Source organism: Crotalus tigris, unplaced genomic scaffold (genome assembly GCF_016545835.1).
Source record: "Crotalus tigris isolate CLP2741 ecotype Arizona unplaced genomic scaffold, ASM1654583v1 scf7180000017736.1026742, whole genome shotgun sequence".
NCBI classification, from domain to species: Eukaryota; Metazoa; Chordata; class Lepidosauria; order Squamata; family Viperidae; genus Crotalus; species Crotalus tigris.
The window spans coordinates 819,064-843,963 of NW_024096602.1; the positions used below are offsets into that span (position 1 = coordinate 819,064).

A 24,900-nucleotide genomic window follows, 5' to 3' on the forward strand; every position below is an offset into this window, starting at 1 on the left:
GTTGTTAGTAGGGCAATGTTGGAAGAAGGAATCTTTGCCTACCTTGCAAGAGTGGTTTCTTAAAGTTTCTTATTTGGCGGAAATGGCAAAGATTTTGGCTTTCTTGAAAGACCAATCGCAAGAGAAGTATTTTTTGGTATGGAAAAAATGGATAGACTTTATACAATATAAGTTGGATATAAAAAATATTATTTAGCTTTTCAATAACTTATATAAAAAACTTAAGATATTTTATAGACTTTATAGACTTTTTTTCCCTTTTTTTCTTTTTATTTCTTTTCTTTTTCTTTCTTCTTATTTTCTTGTATTTCCTTGTATTTTTGTCTTTTTATACATATATTATTGTTAATTATTTAACAACTTGTTTAATTAATGTATTTAGACTTGTTTATGGTTTATATCTGTTTTAAGACTTTTTGAAAATTTTTTAATTAAGCCTGTATTCAACTCTGGGAAGGTTGGGGGAGGGGAGGGTTGGGGGGGTTCGGGGAAGGGATTTGTATTGTTTTGTAAAATCTAAAAAAATTTCAATAAAAAAAAAAAAAGAAAAAGGTTGAAATGGTTGAATGCCACATCTTCGCCTGAGATGGGGCTGTAGAGGTATCTCCATTTTCAGTTCAACCCTATTCCTCAGATATGAGCTCTACTGAAATCAGCGAGGGATTATTTGCAACTTGATACCACAGGGTGCGTATAGATGTCTCCCCTGAAGTAAACCCCATTGAAGAGACAAGGTTTGGTCCCAGGAAAAGTGGGCTGTGTCAGCTCATAATGCCTGCAGATTTCTTCAGCTGCTTTGCTCAATCGCCAAGAGGCTCAATTTTGTTGCTCTTGTCACCACTTTCCTCCCACAACGTTTATCTTGCAGTGTCGCTTAAGAGGAAGACGTGGTTTTCCTGCCATATTCCTATTCCTCCTCTGCAGCTCTTGGGTAGGTTTTGAAAGTTGCTCAGTTCATGCTCCTGCTTCAGCTGATAATAGGACTTTTCATCCCTCAGACAAGAGGAGACCTGGGACTCGCCAGAGTATTTTGCAAAAGGAAAAGCTGTTGGGAAGGATGTTTAAACCAGAGAGTGAAGCCTCTGTTTTCAATTCCCAGATGACTCGAGAATGAACTATGCACTCAATCTAAGGATGAAGTCAGTCTTTCAAATACGTCCTTTCACAGCAACGGAAAGCAGTCCGGCTATTCTTTTGTCTTCCTTCACTGCTATTCTATCTGTGTTAGAGAAGTTGCCATGTTCTGTGTGGAAAAATGGGAAACTGGCCACGAAGTCTTTGTAAGACAAGGCAAATCTCCTGAATTCTTAAACGAGAGTTCATGAAACTATGGTGATTTTTTTTATTTATTTTTTTAAACTTTATTATTATTTTTTTCATTTGGAGGTTCCTCAGTTCTACTTAGCGAGCTTAGAGTACTCTACATTGGCACCACATTACTAATTGATTTTGAGGACTGTGTTATTCCTCCAACAGCTATATTTTGCAGTGGTTTGTCTGAACTATCTTTTTTGAAAGTTTAAAATCAGCTGTGTTTTTTTTCTGGGCTGAAGCAATTTCCTTGGGCAACAGCGAGTTGTTCTTGAAAGCTCGTCCTATTCTTGCGTGATTTTCAGAGGCTGCGGAGGCTGTGCAACAAGGGAGGACACTCTCATGCAGCCCTCAGACCTCCTGGAAACGTTTTTGTTTTACTCATATTCGTTTCTATAATTGTTTGGTGTTTCTTTATAATAATACACAGCATAACACATGACTGGACTGTATATTTTTTAAATAAATGAACGTGTAAGGGACAGAATCAAGTTAGGCAGTTTCCAAATTTTTTTCACATCGAGCCCAAAAGGTCCATCTTCACTGACCTGTTTTTGCACCTGGAGGGGTGCGATGCCTTGGGTCCACTTCCTGAAAGGGGCTTTGGATGGGGTGCATCGGTTTTAAAGAGTTGCAGGCAGTTGCACGCTCACCGTGTCTCCGCTGTGTTCCTTTTCGGAGCCTAGTCCAGCATATTGCACAGTCCTCGTTTTAACTGAGTGCATTGCATGAATCCATGCGTACGTATACAGATAAATTAACTAGACTGTGTGTATTCTCCACAATATTCTGCGAATGAGATGAGATACATGAAGCATGAGGGCCTCATCTGCAGGATCTTAAGCCTTATTAGTAGCCAGAAGAAACAAAACATACAGCAAATGCCTGCTGGAAATCAACTCTCCAGGGTCAAACACATGTAAAACCTTCACCTTCCCCCACAAATACTTTTACACTAAAAAAAAAAAAAAAACCCTCTGCCTTTTATTAATATTTATTTCAAAGCTGAAAAATGAGCAAGCCCATTAATGTTTCTGAAATGCTTTTAAATTAAAGAAGAAAAATAAGAGAATCCTTGGGTGGTCTGCTTGAAAGTGAGGGCAGTTGTCAATGTTGCATGTGCTGAAAAGCGCACCTCATTTCGCAAATCCTTGTTTCCGCCTGTTGTTCCTAGGGGAATTCTGGAATCATTTTTCAGAGCCAGATCACCTCTGCTCCTGTTTTTTGGTTGTTTTTTTTAACAGTAGCTTCACATATACACTTTATCAGGTGACCTTTGACCTCTCCGGGATATTTCAGATTTTACACAGGAGTCCCTGCAGAGTCAGTGGCCGTTCAGCATTAAGAGTCAGATGGAGTATTTTTCCTGTTCTGATTACATCTGTCAACGGGAGAGATCCGTCCACAAAGTTGGCCTTGCCTGGCGTGTGAAAAGGGGGAGTCGGGCTGTTTGGACTGGGCTGCATTTCACGGTTTTTGATGTCAAGTCCTGACTGGACACAACCGCTGAGCCTGACCTCCTTGGAGTGGCAGGAAAAACGATGGGAGCTGCAGTGGGAAGCAAGCAGCGGCTGCAGACCTGGCTAGAAGACCTCTGAAGCCAGGAAGTCTTCTGCCTTGTTCTTCTGCTTTTGCAGGCCCTCTAGGGAGGCCACCAGGCGCAGGAAAGCAGAGGTGGGACCTCTGGCTGGGTTTAAACCCAAAGGCCATAATAGGGTGACTTGGCTCTGCCAAAGGGTGTCGGGGAGGTGGGGGCTGACCCTGCCGCCTCTGGATGAAATGGCGAGATCACAGCTGCCATCTAGAAGTTTCTCACCTTCTCAAATCTTCATTTTTCTTTTACAGAAAATCCAAACAACAGTTAGCTACATTAAATGATACTTTATTCTGTTAAACATACACACAAATATACTATATGTATGTATGTATGTATGGCTTTTTTTCTCATAGAACGCCCAGAACAGAGTTCTGGCACCTTTTTGGGATGGAACCTTGTAGGGTAGGCAAGGTATGACATGTGTGAGTTCCAGCACCTTTTTTTTTTTCAGAAAAAAAGCACTGTATGTATGTATGTCTTGTTCAAGTATAGTCCACATTGTGGTAGTAGACGAAGACCGGAAGACAGCAGTGGTGAAAGATGCAGCTGTGTCAAAGGACAGCAACATCAGGAAGGAGGAGGAGGAGAAGAAGCTGGAGAAGGACCAGAGCCTGAAGGAGGAACTGGAAAGGATGTGGAAAGTCAAGGCCAAATTGGTGCCAGCGGTGATGGGAGCACTCGGGGCTGTGAGAACCCAGGAACGACCTCAGAGCTCAGTGCTAGGAGCAGCTAAGATGCTGGGCACAACCCTCAAACCCCCAGACCTCTGGTAGGAGACCCAAGATATGATTGATAGATAGATAGATAGATAGATAGATAGATAGATAGATAGATAGATAGATAGATAGATAGATAGGACTTTCCCTAAATGAATAAAAGCTTCTTGTTACAGCAAATCCAAGAGTCGAAATAACAGAATTTCTGTATTTTGTACAGATAATTCATTGCCCCAGCAAAAGAAAAGGCCAAGTTCAATTTCCAAACACGATGAATTAGGAGAATCTTTCAGTCAGTGATTCTAATGTTTGAGTGTTCTTCAGGGGGTGGTTGTCTGAACTTAAGACGTGTATATTGAGGTGGGCATGGGTTTTGTTGCCACCAGCCTTCTGTCTCTTGAAATTCTCCCTGTTTCCAAATCCAGATTATTTTCCATCTTTCCGGTGGGGGTCCTGTTAAGGCTCCAGCTGAAGTGTGGGGAGGCGATTCCTACAAGGGGCACTTTGTTTGCCAAAGGCATTTCCCAGTGAAGCTGAGGAAGCATTTTGGAAGCAAGGTTCACGGGTGAGGTACACAGGCCAGTCCAGGGCGTGAGGTGCCTTGAATTAGGGCTTGCCTGCCACTAACAGGAGTGGCTTAAAGCCAGCTGCTGTTCAGGCTGGCCTCCCGAAGAGAAGCTGCTGGTGTCACATGGAAAAATGCAATTGCCAGATAGCTGCGCCTGTCCTTAAACCTGGGTCTGAGCCTCTGGTGCTGTCCTCACCCCCAGATTAGATCTCCTAACTGATGGAACCCACAGACCGTGAAGGACAGCTCACAGCTGCGACCTCTGGATGCTTGAGAAACCGAATGCCATGAAAAGGGGAAGGACGAGGTTGACCGACCCCACGGCCCTGCTTAGGTCAGAGGCGTCACCTAACTGGGTCAGCTGGCTGCTAGGTGGCTTCTCTCCTTGCCTGTCCCGGCCATCTGCCCATTCATTGCCTTCAACCACCCACCAGACGAGGGCAAAGCTCTTTGATCCTCCCTCCAGATGTTAATAAGTAGCTTTAGACTAAACAAAATAGTGGAGCCAGGAGCCACGACCTTTGGTGGGTATAAATCACAGGAATTAGCTCAGTCCTTCTTCTCTAGAAAAAAAGGAGGGGGGGTGGTGGTGTTGAAGACCATAATAACCAGCTTGGTCTAGTGATGGCGGGGCTGAATGAGAAGCTAGGAAATGGGGACTTCTAGTCCTGCCTTAGACACTCAGTGCCCAGCTGGGTGACTTTGTGCCAGTCAATTTTTCTCTGCCTTAGGAAGAAGGTTAGCAAGCATGGAAAGTCACTCCTAAAAAGAGTGCCGAGAAAATAGCAAAAACTAGAAGCAGCCAGGCGGAGTTCATGCAAGGGGTTGCAACAGCAACATGGCCTTGATTTCCAGTCCTAATTAAAATGTTGTGGGGGTTTCTGTGCATGTGTGTGTGTGAGTGAACATTGTGACCAGCTTTTCAGACTGTTGCCACCCACTGTGCATCTCTGTTTGTGTTAGGGACATTCCCCCCCCCCCCCCCCGTGCCTACAAAAGAGGTGCCAACTTGCAAGCATCTTCTGCAGTTTTTAAAACAGGATGAGATTCAGGAGAGATGAAATTTCCCAGGTGCAACAGGCAGAACCATGAACACCTCAACACCCCCCCTCCTGGTTGGTTGGGCCACCCGCTGTAATCGGCACCTTGCTCCAGTGGTGCCAGAAGCTTTGGTGCTTTTGTAAGCAAAGGACTATTCAGAAGACCCCTTTTTCCTTTTAATGAGGCACAGGCTCATGGCAACAGCTGCCCCCCCTTAGAACAGAGACTTTACAACCCATTTACAAGGAGGGGGGAGGCTTGTAAAAGTGGCGGCATTTCCAGATACTCCACGCATTTGCTTAAGCTGGCTGCAGTTGTTCCCATCTTCTCTTGGGGCTATTGAAGCAGGTCACAAAGAGGAAATGTGATCCTCCTGAGGGATCCGCAGGGAGCACATGCTTGTGGAAGTGGATTCCTTCATAAAAAAAAAATAAATCAGCCTGCAATAGATCAACCAGGTTGCTACAGTAACAATAATGTTGCTGCAAATTAGACCAGAAAGGGGAAGGCAAGCTTCCTTTTTCCTGGTAATCATGCACAAAAATACAAAATGACCTTCTGATGGCCTGCCCGTTTCTTGCTTGGTGCTTTTGAAAATAAAACAAATCTTTGGCCCTGTGTAGACTTTTTGTGGTTCTTGTAGGAACTCTTCTGCCAAACTCCCTCTTCCGAAATGAAGCCCTTGTGGTTGCAAAGTTGTTGTCCGGTCAGGGGGTGGCAGAAGAGACAGAATTATGCTAGAAACTGCTCAAAAGCTTCAAGCAACCATTTTAACTCTCTGTTGTCCCGGTGGGAAAACTGGCTTGTTTGGGCAGATGGTTGGACTTGAAAGGGTGCAGTGAAGCACTCATGGATAATGAAGGAGAAGGAGAGAAAGGGGAATGTTGGGAAACAGGATAACTGAGAAGCAGATGAACAGCAGTCTGATGTGAGAAAAGAGCCATCGGCCCTTCAATTAAACAGGTGGCATCTGCAGGGGATGGTCAAGAAAGTCAGAATAGCAGCCACAACTTAAAAATAAACACAGTTTTAACTGCATTGTTATAGTCACCATCTTGGCTTTTTTGGCCATATCCTACAGATACCCTTGAATTAATCTATTGTTGAAAGAAAAATCTTCTTCGGAGTCCAGTCCAAGCCGGGAATAAACAAAATGGAGACTGCTTTAGAAAGAAGGTTGTAGTTTATTGAAGAGCAGAACCACAAGACATGAGGCTCTGGAGCAGCTGACCACATGGTGCTGGGAGAGGTGGGTTTTTATACCTTCTTGGGCTTTTGTGTTTGGAGTTGTTCCTATTTGAGGCTGTGTATTCCCTGTGTCATGTACTTTGATGTGAGTCTGAGCGTGCCCTTTTTGGTATTGGTGGGTTAATCCTATCATGTCCTAAAGGTCATGTCTTTAGAGTTTGGGTGGGGTATGTAGATTTTAGGGGTCTTTGTTTTTGTCAGGACATTCAGGAAGTGTGCGATCAAAGCGTCACCCTTGTCACGGGTGCCTCTCCTGACCATGTCCCTGCAGGAGACGTTTTCAGGGTATTCCTCCGTTAGCATAATAAACCAGGGCTTGTGTATCTTATACTGCAGCGTGAATGTGTGTAAAAAATTCTGGATGTGTATGGAATTTGTCTAAAGTGGCGGTGTTTAGGATTCCTGCAAGTATTTTTGAATGAATGTGGCTAACCAAAACCATGTTTGAAAACTGTCCCTAAATTCCCATCCTGCACAGAGTGAATAACCCAAGTTATTACTGCAAATTATAGTTTGGCTCCCCCAGATGGGCGATGGCCAGACTGCCGCTTCTGACAGAAAAAGGAACATTGCTATAAAATGATGGCTAATACCTGAAGCTTAAGAAATATGGAGATTGTTAATCCTGTTGTAGAGTTGTATGACCCAGTAACACTATCAAATGTGATTAATATGAATAATAGAAAGGATCCTGTCTTCAGCCTTATTTGCTGCTAATGTGTAACATCCTCATATTAGTAGAGAATTAGTAGGAAAGTCTTTCTTTCACATTGCAAACTCTGAGATTAAAAAGATTCTCGATTCCAGATACCAAAGGGGAAATGACAGTAGCTAGTACTGTGGGAAGGCTACCCGTTAGCAGACGCTGAAAGGATGGCTGCCCTGATGTTAGTTAGGGCAGCGAGTTAGTTAAGAAATTTCACGTTAGGTATCCTCAGCAGCCCCATTAAGGAATGTAGCAGTAATTGGGTTGTACGTAATACTGCGTTTATACGTTTATTGTTGTTCCAGGTCTGCCTTTCTTTCCAGGGGGGTCAGTATGTCAAGACTGATTTGCCTTTTCACCTAGCTCAGTGGTGGCGAATCTATGGCACGGGCGCCAGAGGCGGCACTCAGAGCCCTTTCTATGGGCACGTGCGCCGTCGCCCAATCCTAGGCCTTCAGTTGGGTTTTATAAAACCTTTTCGCTTTAGACCTCCACTGCCGTGTACAAAAAAAAAGGTTCAATCAGTCAATTTCAACTTCTCACGGGAAAAAAAAAATCTTATAAAGTTGGAATTGATTGATTGAACCTTTCACCCAGTCTGCCGTTACCACTGCAGCCACGCCCAGCCAATGGGCCACGCCCAGCCAATGGGCCACGCCCACCCGGCACCCGACGATGCAAAAACTGGGTTTGGGGTTATAGTTTGGTCTCTAAAAGGTTCTCCATCACTGATCTAGCTTTTCTCTTTTGCTCGTATCTTGACAATGGAATGCAAAGGTGGGAGGGGTGATGTCTAGGCAACTGAGATCCAAGACCACTGGAAGGAGAAGTGGACTTTTTCCATAACAAGAAGAAATATTACTATTGGAGAATGTGAACACCCGATGGGTGAGGGGAGAGAGTCCATTGTTTAACTAAGCAAGCCTCAAGCAGGAAAATCAGAGCTGGTTTTGCTTTCTTCTGTGCTAACAGTTGACATTTAGTTTCTGATCTCCTTTCTTGGTTTTCTGTGCCCTCGAAAAACAAGCCAGAACCAGCAGCAGCAGGCTGTCTTCTGTAGGGATGAGCCTTCTATCCAAAAGGTATGTGGGAAGGGGACTTCTTGCTACCTTACCTGGTTCCTTGGGATGTTCTCAGCTCACCAAAGATTGTGGAGAAAAGCCTTAAAGGTGGAGCCATGAGGGTGAGGGGATTTATAGACTGGTCGTCGATCTCTTGGGTGTTAAGCTGCTTACTCACCACAACTGCTTTAATGTGACAACAAGGGTTTTAGGAAATACTCTCAGGGTGATATGGACACTCTTCACTGAAAAGATGGACCTGGCTGAGAATCTTGGTTTAAAGGTAGCTCCTGAATTTTCTCACTCCGATGTTTGATTAGAAAAGTATAAAGCCCTGTTTCAGTTATTCTGCAACAATAAACAATGTTGCTTGCTGTTTCTCTTTCTGGCCCTTCTTCCTGCTATCAGACACCTTAGCTAGAAATGCTTCCTGACTTCTTGGCTGTCTGAACAGATAAGATAATACTGGTTAGTGCAGCCAGCAATCTGAGTTAGCGTAATAAGAGTCCTAGCTACACATCTGAATGTCTGCAATGATAGTCTAATTGAATGGGCACGGATTACAAATGTGAGCGTAGGAGTAGTGCAGGGGGCAGAGTTAAAAGAGGGATCAGCCTAGAATCCCTACATAACCCACCCCCTTGAATTCCATTCAGCCTTATCTAACTCCAAGCAAGGGCTAACCATTAGTTGAGAAGGTTCCTGTGCAAAGGCTTTTTAGCAATAAATGAGTTTAATTGGATCTTCATGTGCAGGCAATAAAGTGGGAGCATTTATCAATCCAAAAGGGAACTGAACTGAACTGTGCTATACAGAGACCACTGAGCTGTTTTGATTGGAGGTTCTAAACAATTCCAGATGTAGATATCAGACTGTATTGTCACGGAGTGCATGGGAATTGCTTTCTAGTGCAGTGAGTGCAGATTCAAGGGGATTGCCTGAGATGGAGGAATGGGGTTCCCACCCACCCCTTTCATGTACTTCGGTGGGGGAGTGGCTGGTGGTGGAATAGCTTGATTCTGCCAGAAGAGCACCCCAAAGAAGACACAAACATCTGTCTTATCAACAGGGAACTTTATTGGTTGCTTAAACCTGTAATGTACATAAACAATAAGTTAAATAAAGTAAAAATATTAAATAACAAAAGAGGGTGCCAGCCCCCATACAAATTATCTGTTCGTTGAATAAAATAATAGTATAAAAAGCTAATACTATATAAGAGTCACAGAAAACAAGTAAATTAAACAATACTCATGCTGATCAAATTCCAGCTTGTTCAGGTTATGTTCAGAAGGGATGGTAGACATGTTCGGAAATTGGGACATTTATGGAATTATCCATGAGAATACATTTGACTTACATCATTTTGCTATTGCTCACAATTTGATCAAAGACCTCTGAGCATCCCATTACATTTCCAGCATTCCACCTCAAGTCCTCTCTCCAAGGACTGCCTCACTCTTTAGCTCAGCTGTGTTAATGCTTTATCTTGTGCTTCGTACTATTGAACATTGGTGGAATTTGACATGTAGTAAAATGTGATCACTTTACTGCTAAACAATTACAGTCAGATTCTGTCATTAAGAAAGGGACCAAGGGTCCACAGAAGTTTCTAGAAGACCAAAATGGAGGTAGGTCCTGTGAGGATGCTGAAGTACAGTAATGACTTAACATTCGTACGTATCTCGTGAATTTATAGCATGGAAATGTAACTCTGAACATTATGATTTCAAAAATATTCTAACACTTAACTTCCTAAGTAAAAGTCTTACTTAACAACATGTCTAATGCATTTCTGACCTTTTAAAACAAAAGTAATAGCAGAAATAGTTTGAGTTAAGTTCAAAACATTTATCAACCATTGCTCCAATTAATTTCAACTGAAGCACGTTCTTACGGATTATGTTCCTGCCTCCATTTTTTTTATTATTATTATTCTTGAAACATTCTGCTTCCTGTCTTACTGAGTAGGAATATCCTAGCCATATTTCTCTATGGACCTAAAAACTTGACAGTGCAACCTCACTTAAAAGTTTTAAATTCCATTCAAATTCTGCAATATTTTAAAATAATATCAAATTGTACATTTCTGGGTAGCGCTAGCTGTTAGTAAGTTAATTATCAATTTTAAAACCTTACTAAAATCTTTTTTAAAAAAATCATCAAGATTGTATAACACCAGCCCTTCTGTGGGGTGTGATCTAAATCCCGGCTCCGTGTCTTATTGACGAGCGAGGCAGGCTAGCTTGGTGTAGGATGGCTTTTGTGCCCTTCTCAGCAGTGGTTTGAGCGTCTCTCCTTCAGAGAGAAATTGTCCAAACTTTGACAAAGGGATCCCACAAAACCTTGAAAAGAACCACCAACTCCAACGCAGGGCTGGGCACTTCAACACCTGCAAAGACTTGACTCCAATTCCATGTGTCTGACATCATCATGGCTAACGCCAAGCAAAGGAAACACACAGAAACAACCCCGCTTCATTTTGGAGGGTAGAAGCTTCTGAAATGGATACTGTTCATGTTGGATTCAATCCAAGGGATGTATCTGCTGACTCTCGTGTACACGCCGGGCTTCCCTTCCTTTGCACAGCCGTCTCCCCAGCTGACGATCCCGTAGAGCAGCATCCTGCCGCCGTACATGCAAGTGAGGGGACCGCCCGAATCTCCCTGCAAAGACCAAGCAAGGCGGAAGGTTATCAGCAAGGGAAGGCCGCATCGCTTGAAAGCACAATTTCAGCTTTGGCCCCTTGTGCCCCAGGCAGCGGCAGAAGTCTTCTCCAGGGGCAGGAAGAAGCATCGTCAGCTTCAGCCCTCATGTCAAGGGTCTCCCTGACTTCCAAGGGAAAGACCGGCCCAGCAGAAACCACAGCAGAGGGAACTCGAGGCTTGCAAGTAGCAGCTGCCCACCTCCGATCCCCAGTCCCAAAAGACAGTACGGGAAGCCAGCTGGCCTGGTGCTTCTAATCCCCCGGTTGCCCCCTCGCCTCTTCCTGGGCATTTCTAACAGAGCCTGGTGCTCCTGGGCCTCCCGCCATTTCTCTTTTGCAAGCAGGCTTACGCCAGTGAGCAACACCACGGGAAGAACAACTTGTGCTCAGGGAGGTGGCTCGGCTTTGCAACAGGCCGAATTTGTCTTGTGATTAAACAAGGAAGAACACGTTCCCTGATGAAGAGTTCCTGCCTGCACTTTTGTGTCCAGGGAGGATCTTCGCCCAACACACTCAGCGTTGCTTATCAAAACTCAGCCACTGTGTACAAACAAGTACAGACAGTCCCCAACATATGACCACAATTTGGGCCCAAAATTTCCACTGCTAAGCAACAGCTATTAAGTGAATTTTGCCCCATTTTGTGACCTTCCTTGCCACAGTTTTTAAGTGAATCACTGCAGTTGTTAAGATAGTGACACGGTTGTTAAGTGATTCTGGCCTCCCCATTGACTTTGCTTGTCAGAAGGTCGCAAGAGGGGATCGCGTGACCACCACCCTCCCAGGACGCTGCGAGTGTCATAAATACATGCCAGTGGCAAAGCACCCAAATTCTGGTCACGTGACCACGGAGATGCTGCAACAGTCGTGTGAAAAAACGGCCATGTCACTTTTTTCAGTGCCACTGTAACTTCAAACGGTCACTAACAAACAATGGTAAGTCAAGGACTATCTGTAAATGCCCCATCCAGACAAAGATTGTGGCTTAGTGTGTTGACTTGGTCCACCCAGTGTGCTAAGCAACAGTTCAGTTCTGATGATATATTGCGACAGCGCGCTCCACCCACCCCAGATTAAACAAGCGTAGCGTATTACACAGACCCGTTGCCCCCCTTTGCGTAGCCCTCTTCACACCGGAGTATTCTGTAGCTACCAAAATGTGTGAATGACCCCCAAACTTACGCTGCACGAGTCCGACTTCCACGCCAAGTCTGAAGCGCAGAGCATGTTCTCATTCACCCTGTGACCCTCATAGTATCTTTTACACATGGACTGGGGCATTAATTGTACATTGGCTGATTTCAGTACTCGCGAGTAGTAAATGGCTGCTGTGGACAAAACAGATAAAACCGGTGTGGGACAAAATGGATGTGAACTTTTTTACTTCAGAGAAAGAGAAAACAGAAGGGAGTGAGGATTCCCACATGCCACAAACCTTGCTTGCAGCCCACGTTCCAGTCACATTTGCAGAGTCTGTTCTTCACAAATTTGAGGCTTTGCAAGGGTGGGGCTACAGGTGTGGTCAAGACAGTCAAAATAGGGGCCGTAATAATTCAATCAAAGCTCCACCCATTTCTCATGCACCATATATAAAAAATAGGCGGAGCTTCAACCATACTCTTGTCTAGTTTTTTCCCAAACTCTGAGATGTCTGAAGGGAGGGAAAACGGCCCACTTACTTTTGTTTTGTTTTCCATAGCCAGAAACTTCACAGTGGGAATGGTCTCTCAGCCTCAAATCCTCCGAGGGCAAACAGACGGTTCTGACAATGCCCGACTCTTTCGCACATTGGCCAGAAGGGGACCTGATCTTGATTAAAGCTAAAAGGAGAGAGAAGAAGGAAAAAATGAGTATACCAAAACTGTGCGAAAAATTTCCTTCAATTATTCATTCTGATGAAAAAAAGAATAACCTAATCTGTATTTAAGGCTACTCATTCCAATCGCTTTTCCAAATAATTTAATATGTTTTAGTCTGCCTGTGTATTAACTCACATTATCTGTTGATAAGTGTATTTCCAAAGTTAAAATACAAAATCCAAATCTTTGGTCTTCCCCAGTCTCCAAACAATCATTTAGATTGTAATCTCAGCTAGAAAATATAGCTTTCAAGTAGCTCTGTTTCCTTTACTTTACGTAGTCCAAGAAATAAATATTAATTAATTAATATTTATCCTCCTGGGTCACACAAAGTCACACTGGACTCAAATTAGCTGGATTCGTACTTAAGAAAAAATACAACGAAATCAATGGGACTTCTTTTACTTAAGTAGCCCTATGCTAAGTATAGGCAAATTTAGAACTAAATACATGTGCAACAACATTCCTCCCTAATTTACATCTAATGTAACTGTAAAATCATAGTTCCTGCACACAGATTATAAACCAGAGCTAAGATAGCAGTCAAATTAACCCTGAATGATTGGTCTCTGTCTAACTCTAGTCTCCTCAAATACTAAACTGATCTCTTAACTTTCTACATATGCACTCTTTCTAGAAAAAGGAAAGATGGCATTTCTGATTCTCAAAATGTTTGACTTTAACAATATTAACATTAATATTCTCAAAAACATTGCTAGTGAATAAACAAATCACTAGATTGGCGAAAAGGAGAAGAGATTTTTCTAAGCTGTTATTTGTGGTCACCATCCCCCATTTTGTTTTTCAGCATGAGAATCAAATCTAAAAGTTTTGTGCTGGACAGGAAGACAACGCAGAAGGTCATTTACCAATATCATTATTATAATCTCTGTTTTGTTGTGAGTACGCCTCGTGAATGATAAGCCTCTCGACGCTAAATTCTTGATCATTTGCGTTGGTGACATTCGTTGCAGACCTTCCCAGCCTAATGATGAGCCTGGATGTATCGGAGCCACTAAAAAAAAAGGCAAATAGTGTACAGCTGTGCATTTCAGAGATGTTTCCACCAAGCAATTTCATCCTGTCATTGTTTACTTGTTGGTTGAACTTTTACAATTATTTGATTCATTATATTCTTTGCACAGACACACAAAGCGCTTCCTAAAATTCAGCTTGAAGGGAAAGAGCTAAGTCATTTCTACTGTTTAAAGTGGTCTTTGCCCAATTTTTCCACGTCCATCCAAAGTCAACTTCAAGGGGCACAAAATCTGTTTGGTTTTCTTGGTTTGTTTGTTTTTAACCTGGAGGACCAGCCTCAATTGGGGACAGAGGCATGGAAAGAGGACAGAGAGTGGGATCAGGGCTGCTAACTGAAGGAGACTGCCTGACCTCATCTGGGCTCTGAAACTGAGCACATCCAGCCAGATTAGTTTATGGGAAGGAGATCACAGGAAACAGATCAAACTAGGGAGTAAGAAAACCTCCCAGAAGAAGATAATAACAAATCACTTCTACGCAGTTGCTAAGAGATTGTCAGAAACTGAACTCAACTTAAAGGAGTCTTCACTTTCAACTGAATATAGAGCTAACAACATAAGCTGCAGTTGCAAATCTATTTCTAGGAGAATAGGTCTTTCCTAATTTTATTAAGGTAGTCACTTCTGCATAAGCCTGGGAGATTATTTTATAGAAGTGCCTTCCGTCAGATGACTACCCTCCTTTCACTGTTGCAGAAGCTGACCCTGTCCAGACAATTCACTTAGCAATGAAGACGAGGCGAAGGGAAGAATTTGGGGTGGGGTTGGGTGGAATACCTACATGCCCGAGAAGCAGTGTGCTGCTGTGAGGACCCAGCAGGGGTCAATGAGGCTGCCACCACAAAAAAACTGGTTCCCTCTGGAGTGGAAGATGGTGGCTATCCAAGGCTGGGACTCAATGGAGGCCATCTGCCCACCCACAATCTTGAAGCTCCTGATTATGTTCCTCTGGCCACACGCCCTGCCTATGAAAGAAAAGAAAGCAACAACATTCCTCCTCAAAGGTTTGTTCCAGTGACAAACAGGCGGTACAACAGGCAAGTCTCCTGCCCTCATCACACTGTACTTGAAACACTAGATTCCCTGTCCTGGGAAATCTCGCTCTGAAATGGCTTATTTTACTAAAGCAGATTCTCAGCCAACCAAACTTTAGTAAAAACCCTTCCCCGGGTCTGTATAATTTTGGACTACAAAATGAGAAGGGACTTTCATTCTGCCTCCACCACCCCCCCCAAACCCACCCCCTTGCATATTAGGGAAGGAAGCTGGCAGGTTGGATAAGCAGGAGTTGAAACAGGAATGCCTTCTGCAAAGGCTTCTCAGAAATTGAGAAGACACAGCAGGGAGCAAAGATGTTTGAATTTGAAACCACCTAGAAGCAGTAAGATTGCCCTTTCTGGGGGACAGTTCCCGTCTCCTTCACTGATAGCACCTAGAGAGCTCAGTTACGGGGGCATCTGTGGCCCCCCAGCTGTTTCACAACGGAAATTCCCCCAGCTCCCACTGTTGAGGTTGCAGGATTTCCAGTTGAAGTGAATGGTCCATTATTCACAAACGCTCTATGAGATAAACCTAATTAGCTCCCGTTGCCCAGACTTGCAATTGAGTTAAAAAGGGCTAAAAATGGACTAAAAAGGGCTTGCCAAAAAGAAACTCTCTGGACAATGGATAAGCTAAGGAGAAAATCTTCCTCTCACTTGGGGAACGCGTTAGGTTTCTCTAAAACCACTTGAAAACGGACAGCCCCGAGACCTCCACTTACAAATGTTTTTAAAAAGCAATTGTCAGAGAGGACTTTCTGGTTTTCACAATAAAATCTGGATTCTCTGCAATATAACCCGCTTTGGTTTTAAGTGGGGTATGGCACGTCTATCATTTTTTGCTTTGTTTTTCATATACTCAGTTATTTTCATGAATACGTCAAATTGGGTTTATCATATTTAATAATATTTAAAAGTTTACATTATAACCTATTGCTTCCTCTGTGCATTTTTCTAAATGTATACATTTAATTACATTTTTGCCCACCAAATATACAAATAAAAGTTCTTAATATGCATTTTAGTGCATTATTTTCATAAATATACGCATTTTTCCTCATACATTTTTGTTAACATGCTACTTTTCTACTGAATCATGGATCTGTGGAATTGTAGAAGCAATCATAATAATACTGTAATCTCGTCCTACTTTCTTCAGTCTGCTGGAAAACCAACTAAGCCACCATACTTGGGGGGCTCTCTAGCTTTTCCCTAAAAAAACTCCAGGGAGGGGGAATCTGCCACTGTCATTGTTCTGCTGTGGAACAAACCTTTTCATGCTCTGAGTAGCTGCAATTTAAACCCATTCTTGTTGGTCCTGTTTCTGTGCTGTGGGAAATGACTCCCGACTCTCCTGGCCCTCTTTTATTGCTAAACACAGACATGGCAGAGCATGGAAGAGACAAGAGTTGGAAGTCCTGTGGTCCAGGCCCCCTGCCTGAGCAGGAGACATTTTGCCATGCTGGACCAAGGGCCCTCCAGCCTCTTCTTGAAAATCTCCAGTGTTGGAGCACCCACAACTTCGGAGGGAAGCCGTTCCACTTACTGGCTGTCAGGAAATTTCTCCTTAGTTCTAAATTCGATCTCTCATCTTTCCCTTATTTATCTTTTCTCCAGACTGAATAGCCAACGTTTCTTCTGTCTGCCCTCCTCATGTGGCATGTCATCCAGCTCCCATACCATATTTGCCACACTCCTCTGAACCTGTACACAACTGGCACGTTCTTCTGGAAATATTGTGTCCCAACTTACAACACAATAGTCCAGGTATGGTCTCACCAGTGCAAAGCAGAAGAAAATAGACGCCACACATCTTTGTGCTTTTTCTAACGCACGCTAGAACTGCATTAGCCCTTCCAGCAGCTCCCTCAGTCTCCCCTTGTTTCCTGTGACCTCACCAAGTCCTTTTCTGATGGAACTTTCCAGATCACAAATCCTCTGCCTCGTACCCGGGGTCTCCGTTTCTCCCCCCTACGTGCAACATCGCACACCCTTCCCAATTAAGGGGCATCTCTGCTCCTCTTAGCCCACTCTTGGCCAAGTTTCAGGCCCTGCAGGTTCCAAATAGGACACAGCCAGCTGACTTCGTGTGAATGTAATTAACATCCCTTCAGTCTCCAATTTCGGGTCTCATCATACCTATATAGCAACTTACGGGGGGGTTGACATGTGGATATGTCACAAAATGTCACAGACGTGCGAAATCCCTTCCGAACATAACACCATGGCTTGGAACGACCGTTTGGATTCCTGGAAAACCACAAAACATCTTCATGAGGATTAACAGTCAGAAAGATCAAAAATTACCTTTAAGATTTGTATGAGGGATTCCTTGCAGCGTTAACCCTGCAAAAGCTTCATATAATCATCCGATAGAAGAACACGGTTCCTGAGCATTCTGGAAAAGACCTTTTGGTCGATGGCCGCAGCCAAAAGTCCTTCTCTTATTTAGCCAATAGAAACAAAGTGAGCCTCCTACCTGGCCACCTCGGGAGACTATGTCAAAAAAGGGGGAAAATGAGGCCTTCAAGCGTTTGAGGAGAATAGGTCGCCTGGCACCAAAGTGGCAGAATCTGCCATCATTGCTTTTGTTCTTGGAAAATATCAGAAGTGTACAGAAGGGAAGGTGGAAGGCAGGAAATACAACTCTGGTTGCAAAGCGCAATGGGTTATACACACTGACATTGTTACCTGCAATAGTTGTGTTTGCCTAAGCCACGCTCCAGCGCGTCTTCCATGTGCGCATTGTAGGGCCACCTCTTGAGTAAGTCAGAGTGCCAATACAGACACCTCTCCCCATTCTCACTCTCTGACTCGGTCCCTCTGTAGTCGGTGCCATCCCCAGTGTAACATCTGGTTTCAACATCTGGGGGAAAGAAAAGAGCCAAGGCTGAGTCATGGCTGAGAGATGAGTGCTGGTTTCAGAACCTGCACGAGGAAGCTTCAGTCTCCTCCCTTTGGGTCATGGCGGCAGCCTCCTCCAGCTGCGAGGGGCTCCCGCGTGCGCGAAGGGGGCTGCGGCAGGGCTGTGTAAGAGCACCAAGATGCCCTGGTACATGCCGGATTATCCCATCCCACCAGTTCCCCAGCTGAAGGAATGAAAACGTTGTTGCAAAGTACCTATCTCACAGTGATCTCCATCATACCCTTCAGGACACACGCAGGACTTAATTTGAGAAAACAGCCCGTAAGTCAAGCAAGTCCCGCCATTCAAACAGCCGCAACCTGTAATCAGATATTTTAAAAAACATACATTTTATTAAAGCACAAATATGCAGTATGTGTTATGCACACTATGGATTTAGTGAACCCAAATCCCCTCTACAACACACACACACACACACACACACACACACCCCGTGAAAGTTGCTGCTCCTTGAGGTCAAACAGGTTGTGACAATTTGTAATTTGGTACTTGACCAAACCGTAGCAATCTTTAAAGGGCAACAAAAAGGAGAAAAGTTTATTTACCTTTATGGCCATATTTAATTTTGCTTGGCAGCTTCTGTTGTCTCTGCCAATGGTAAGTCTAAAACAGAACAACATCTATAAATACACAGACATGGATTAGCACATTAACAACTCTTTTCTTATTTGATCCGTCCTTGTAGGACCAGCTCCAACAAAGGACTTTGCTTTTCCTCATGAAAACTCTGAGAATAATTCAGGAAGAGTTGCCGGTAGCTGGTAGCATATATGTCCCTCCAAACATTGATCCCCAACTGCATTATTAATGTAAAAGGAAAAAATGACTGCCTACTGATGGAGAAATCAAATTAAACTGTATTTAAGACATGTAATAAATTAAAATGTATTTGATTAAATGTAGCTCCTTACAAAAGCTTGGTACAGTTCTCCGCTCAAAAAGAAAGCTACAGGTTCTAAAACATCTAGATGATTTTTTTAAAAAAAAGACACAGTAGAAAACTGTTTTTGGTTTGAAGGCAACTATTATTTTTTTCCATTTATGTATGTCCATACATGCACCTTCCCAGCCCTGTTGGTTCAATCCTTCACAACAGTCCCAGTTTCTCATGTGGCCCCTTGGGAAAATCAGTTGCCCCCCTAGAGGTTTCTCCTACACTGATTAGATGAGCTGCCTTCAAATGTCCCAAAGATACAGTTTTTTTAAAAAAGGCAATACGGTGGCTGTAAAGATATAATTAAAGCTCCGCTTGTTTTGATGAATGGGAAGAACTTCAGTCAAACCATCACAGCAACTGACTTGAACTTTCTTACCACGCTGTCCTGAGGTCAGCAGCCAGAACTTCTCTAAGCTGCTCTAGAAAGAACAGGTCAAAGCCCTTAGACAAGAAGGCCAGAAGAAAGAAAAGCCTAGAAAACAGTCCAGCATTTGGGGGGGGGGGGAATGCAGGATATATAAAAAAGGAGTAACACAGGACCAGGAGGGGCAGTGACTAAAATGCTGAAGTCACTTACTGCTTTAGAATAAACCTATAACATGGTTAGCTCAGTTACAACAAGTGCCAACTCACTCACACATCACCAAACAAAAGGTTGTCTACGTTTATAAGTGAGAAACCACAGGGGAGAGACGAAAAAAGGGCTAAAAATAAGTTTGAGTCATGGGGAGAAGCGGAAGCTTCGTATTTATGCTCAAAAATGGAAGCAAGTCCCAGCCGTTGTCAGTTGTATCGCTGGAGGGTTGCACAACGTACCGAAGCTGCCCTCTCTGTGATGAGTGCGCTCAGCATGACAAAGAGGATGGTTGGTGGATTCATCCCGTTAGGCAACCGGTTCCTATTTCCAGTGACTTTGCTTCTTCTTTTTCTGGACTCTGAAAAGAAAAGAACAGACTTGTCATTTGGGGCAACACTTGGCTCAAGACTTTTGTCTCCATTCCCAGTTTTGGGGGACAATGGAGTAGCTGACCCAGTATAACTTTTCTCTTTACCCATTTTGAACCTCAACATGAATTAGAGAGTGGATAGGAATTAGTGTTATCAATACATTCTTCTTTATGAATTTCCTGATTGATACCAAACGAGTCTTGTGTTTTCACTTTTCTCTCATTGGACTCCAGAACAAAAAGCAAGATGTAACAGCCAAACATACCTTACAACCACACAAACAAACTATATAACCAAAGGCCTGAAAGAAAAAAATAAATCCTGCTAAAAACAGCAAAATAAAAGAAAATATTGGCTAACATCAAGGTGAACAGCAAGTACACTGAGTTACTGCATGGAAGACCTTGTGCCCGTTGGCATCGGCTCCTTTAAAACTTTCCCAAGTTCCAAGCTTGCCCCAAATACTGTATGGCAGCCAAATAGGTCTCTGTACTGGAACAGACGGCTCCCCTCACACTTTCCCTGCTCCACCCGGAGGGGCAGCTGATGGCCTCCTAAACTTAGAATCAGGGATGCCTAGAAATGGGACAAGATGTGGCTAAAAAGTCCAGATGATGGTCCACTTTGAGCCTCAGTCATCCCGTTGTGACCACCAACCTGATTTTTTTTTAACATACCTTGACCACTCTCTATGTCAGGGCAAGGAAGCAGGTGCCAAATGACTGACTGAAGCTTCGGTTTTATCCCTCAGATCTACTTCCGGTTAATAATGGCTGACGATTTCCCACCAAGATGAAAGAAGGGCATAGTACAAAAACTCATGACATGCTAGCTATCAACAGAGTTGATATGGCCCTTGCTGTGTGATTGAACAATTTGCCTCCTGAAGTTGTGAATGCTCCAAAATTGGAAATTTTTAAGAAGAGACATGATAGCAGGGTTCCAATATCTCAGGGGCTGCCACAAAGAAGAGGGAGTCAAGCTATTCTCCAAAGCGCCTGAAGGCAGGACAAGAAGCAACGGATGGAAACTCATAGAGAGAACTAAGGAGAAATTTCCTGACAGTGAGAACAATTAGCCAGTGAAACAACTTGCCTCCAGAAGTTGTGAATGCTCCAACACAAGAGAACCATTTGTCTGAAATGATATAGGGTTTCCTGCCTGAGCAGGGGGTTGGACTAGAAGATCTCCAAGGTCCCTTCCAACCCTGATTCTATTCTATTCTATTCTATTCTATTCTATTCTATTCTATTCTATTCTATTCTATTCTATTCTATTCTATTGCCAGCTATCCCTACTTACATTCCTAAAGTTGGGGTAAAGTTTGGCTAGTTATATTTTACTCTTAGAGTTATTATACTGTAGGGAAGAAATTGTAAGACCCATATAAGAAATCTGTTTGTTCAGCAGCAACTAGAAATGATGAAATAATCCCGCATGTGTTCTTTTTTTCTAGGGATATTCATAACATATAAATCTTTCTCTTGCTTTATCAATATCCTGGAAGAATACTGAACAATCTTTGCATCATTTAATATTTTTTCAGATTTTAATCTCTCTGTAGCACAAAATGGAACAAAATCATTGTGCAGCAGTAGTAAATACAGCTCCTTGTAATCAATTCACTAGGTGCTGCTGATCCACATTTTTTTGCAAATTTCTGAAAGTTTTTAAAAACCTGCAAAATCCATTTATACTGAGATGATAATGAAGGAAAGTTCTGCGTATTACCAAAGTCAACAATATCGGTAATCAAAAAATACTACAATGTCTTAACTGGATATTTCCAAGTAATAAAAATAACGAATTTGAGGGGCAATATTTTTTCCTCCCATAAATCTTGAAATCCATGTTTCCTGTATATTAAAGACTGGAGATTTTAGAAATTGGACAGTATCTTTATAAAGCTTTTGCAATGCAAAAGTTTTAACATAAGAATGAGTGTGCATAAACTGAATTACAGATTCCTGCTCCATTGACACTAAGACCTTAATTCCCCCAAGTGATGATCTCATCTTTACAACTCTGGTGGATGTTTCATCTCCCAGCATGTACAGACCAAAGTACCAATTCTGTTACAAGTTAGGAAACCAGCAAGCATATATCACCCTTTTGATGCTGAATTAGGCGAGAAATGACCATTTTTCTGATTCAGAAAGCTATTTTGTGGAAATTGTGAAAAAGAAGCAGGATAAAAAACTGTTGAATTTAAATACCATTTCAAACCACTCACTTCAGGTTGTTTCATAAATTTGCAAAATTACTTCAGCAGGAAAATAGAGAACAAACTGTATGTGAAGAAACTGCTGACTCTCATAAGCCTGTTTGTGTTTTTGCTAGCTTATTCCCATATTGTGTCAATGGAGCCTCTTCTGTTTCATTCTCATACAGGATTTTAACCACTCAGATATTTAAGAAATCCCTTAGATAGAATCCTAAGCCCATTTACTCAGAAGTAAACCTCAGTAAGTTGTGTAGAGCTGCAGTTTAAGGCTCCAATTTTCTGTGTATTTGCTTGAAGATAAAGCTCACAGAATTTTATTTCTGAGTAAGCAAATGCAGAACTGATTGCATAGCAATCTAGATGCCTTACTGAAAATGCAGCAGTGAGCTTTAGAAAAGAGAGAATTCAAAGACACATCGGATCAAATTGTGCTATTTTGGCAAGAACAGATGTGCCTGTTTAATTTATCCATTCTGACTCGGGATTATCAGGAAGAATATAATCTGTTAGTAGATCTCTGAGAGGTTTCAACCTCCGATTAGTAGTAATAATTAGTAATACCTTCAAGCTTTTCCTTTTTAAATGGCTGAAAGATGATGTCGGGAGAGTTTGGCAGAGCGTGGGCTGCAAGGTACCTTGACCTTCATCCTTAGAAGAGGTGTACCTGCGCCTTCAGCTGCCACTATTGCAAGGACAACGTCTACAGATGATAATCAGCTGCAGCTTCCAGCCTCTCCCAATCCAGGCTGAAGTAATAGACCATCGTCCCTGCTCCATCCAGTCTGCAAGCTTGAGCTTAACCTGTCCCCCATCAATGGGATTTATCTATACATCCCCAAGCTTCAAATCCTACGGTCTTTCTAACGACATCAAGATCCTAATCAGATACCACCTTTTTACCTTCTCTAATCAACTCTTAATTGACAGAACTAGTCACGTTGCTGTTAACCAACGCAATTCCTCTCTCGGCCTCGAGAGAGCTCGCGTGGTGCGGTTGTCTCGGCTTCCCACGGCGGCACTGCACGCCCCGTTCCTCCAACCAGGACTCGCCCTTTGCCAAAAGGAACGGTTGCCCAACAGCTCTACCGCTTAGCGTATCGTCCCTTTGCGTATGCAAGCAGAACAAATTATATGCAGATTAAAAGCCGGTCCGGCTGCTTCAGGCGAGCAGCTCAGCCGGCCCAGGGAAGGCCTGTCTCGGCAAGTCCCGGAGTCCCGGGTCGCCCTCTCTTTTCCAGGCGCTCGGGAGGCGCTTTGCCCTGCAGCAGCAACTTCCGGGAAGCCAAAGCTGGGCTTCTCTGCAGCGACGGGGTCTCCCCAGGCGCGGTTTCCTGCTGGGTGGGAACGGCTGCAGACTGGACGGGCGGCGGGGGGGGGGTTACAAAAGGCGCTTGGCCGTCTCTCCAGCCCCAAAGAGGCTGCCGAATTAACATTCAAGGCGCTTTTTCAGGAGGCAGCTGGACTTTCCTGTTCTTCTTCGAAGACGTTTCGCTTCTCATTCGATCAGGCACAATACTGCCGCCTCTACCCTGGGGAAGCCACGCCATGCATCTATGGACGCTCAAAAACCCACAAAGAGGGGACACCGCTCAGACCAATCGTCAGCAGCAGCAACTCGGTCGCCTACAACACTGCAAAGACCTCCAACCACCTTATTAGCGCCTCTAGTTGGCACCGCCGCCCTGAGCGGAAGAAGCTCCTGGGATGAGAAGCGAAACGTCTTCAGAGGGAAACAAGGAAGTCCGGTCGCCTCCTGGAAAAAGCCCCTCGGGGACAACCAGGACGACGGAGAGCCTCCGTGGGCGCTCAAGGCGAAGGCAGAGAACTGGGGCGGGTGGGGGGGGGGTCCTCGGAGCCCCAGCCCAGGAAGGCGGCGAGCGAGCCAACCCGACGGCTTCCCTGCACAGATCCACACCCAAGACCGGGCGGGCGTGCAGGGAGAAGCACGAGGGGGGCGAACGGCGAGGATCGCCTGCCGGGAGAGAAGCCGGCATGCAAGAGCACTGGGGGGGGGGGGGAGTGAATTTGGCTGACATTTAAGAAAAATGGCTCGGCAGCTTCCCCCGACTCCGAGGGGATTCTGACGTGCGGGCTTGCCTCCCGCCTCCCCCACCGCAGAGTCCCGAGTTCTGAAGGGGGGCGATGCAAACGGCTCTGCCACCGGACGCCTCCCCGCCGCTTTCGAACGCAGGGCGCCCCAACAACCCCCCCGGGCTGCGCAAACAGGCGAAGCCCCTCGGCGGGACGCAGGCAGCAGGCGCCTCCGCCTCCGCCTCCCGGGAGCACCAACGCCTCTTCCCGCGGCGGCGGCGGCGGCGGCAGGTCTGAAGGCGTCTCCGGGGCCCGAGCTGCTCCCCGAAGGCGAGCGAAGCCCTTCCTTTCCGCGGGAAGCGCCGGGCTCCGGAGCTGCCCGGCATCCCGCTCGGCGGCGCTCGCCAGCCCGCTCGCCAGCCCTCCCGCGGCCGCTCCGAAGCGGAAAGCCCGGCACTCACCAGCCGGAGAGGGACGGTCACAACGGGAAGCTGCGGCGGTCCAAGGCGCGTCCAGACGCCGCCGGCGCTGCACCTATCGGATGACCGCCCGCCGCTGCCGGCGCCGCAGAGGCCATATATCAGCCCCGGCTGGGCGCTGATTGGTCCGCCTCCGGCGGCGGCGCATTCCAAATGGATGACAAGAGCCAGGCCCCGCCCCCCGAGGGGCAGCTTTGCCGGAGCTTTCGGGGGGGGGCAGCGGGGCTGAGCGCTGGCGCGGGGGGCGGAGGGGGGCGAGGCTGCCAGGCGAGGGTCCCCCGGGGAGCTCCGGGCCTGGCCGGGCCGCCCTTCTGGCTCCCGGCCGGGCTCCGGCTGAGCGGCGGCGCTCGGCTGCCCGGCCGCTTCTTTGCCAGCGGCGCGGGCGGAGGCGCTCGGGGGACTCAGGGCATCCCCCCAGCTGGACCGGCCGGAGCGGAGCTCCCCTCGCCGCGCCCTCGGGAGGC

The 24,900-nt window shown here is 45.0% G+C and overlaps 1 protein-coding gene across 1 annotated transcript; it reads right to left on the minus strand.

Moving 5' to 3' along the window:
* Positions 1-9,312: 9,312 nt before the first annotated feature.
* PLAU (plasminogen activator, urokinase) lies at positions 9,313-24,509 on the minus strand. The gene is made up of 11 exons (XM_039339649.1): positions 24,419-24,509; positions 19,571-19,689; positions 18,363-18,420; positions 18,012-18,116; positions 17,583-17,757; positions 17,047-17,141; positions 14,633-14,816; positions 13,684-13,829; positions 12,635-12,775; positions 12,138-12,283; positions 9,313-10,914 (listed from the first exon to the last, which is right to left on the minus strand). The coding sequence occupies exons 2-11, from the start codon at positions 19,631-19,633 to the stop codon at positions 10,726-10,728; spliced, it is 1,302 nt and encodes a 433-aa protein (XP_039195583.1). The 5' UTR covers positions 19,634-19,689; positions 24,419-24,509; the 3' UTR covers positions 9,313-10,725.
* Positions 24,510-24,900: the final 391 nt, after the last annotated feature.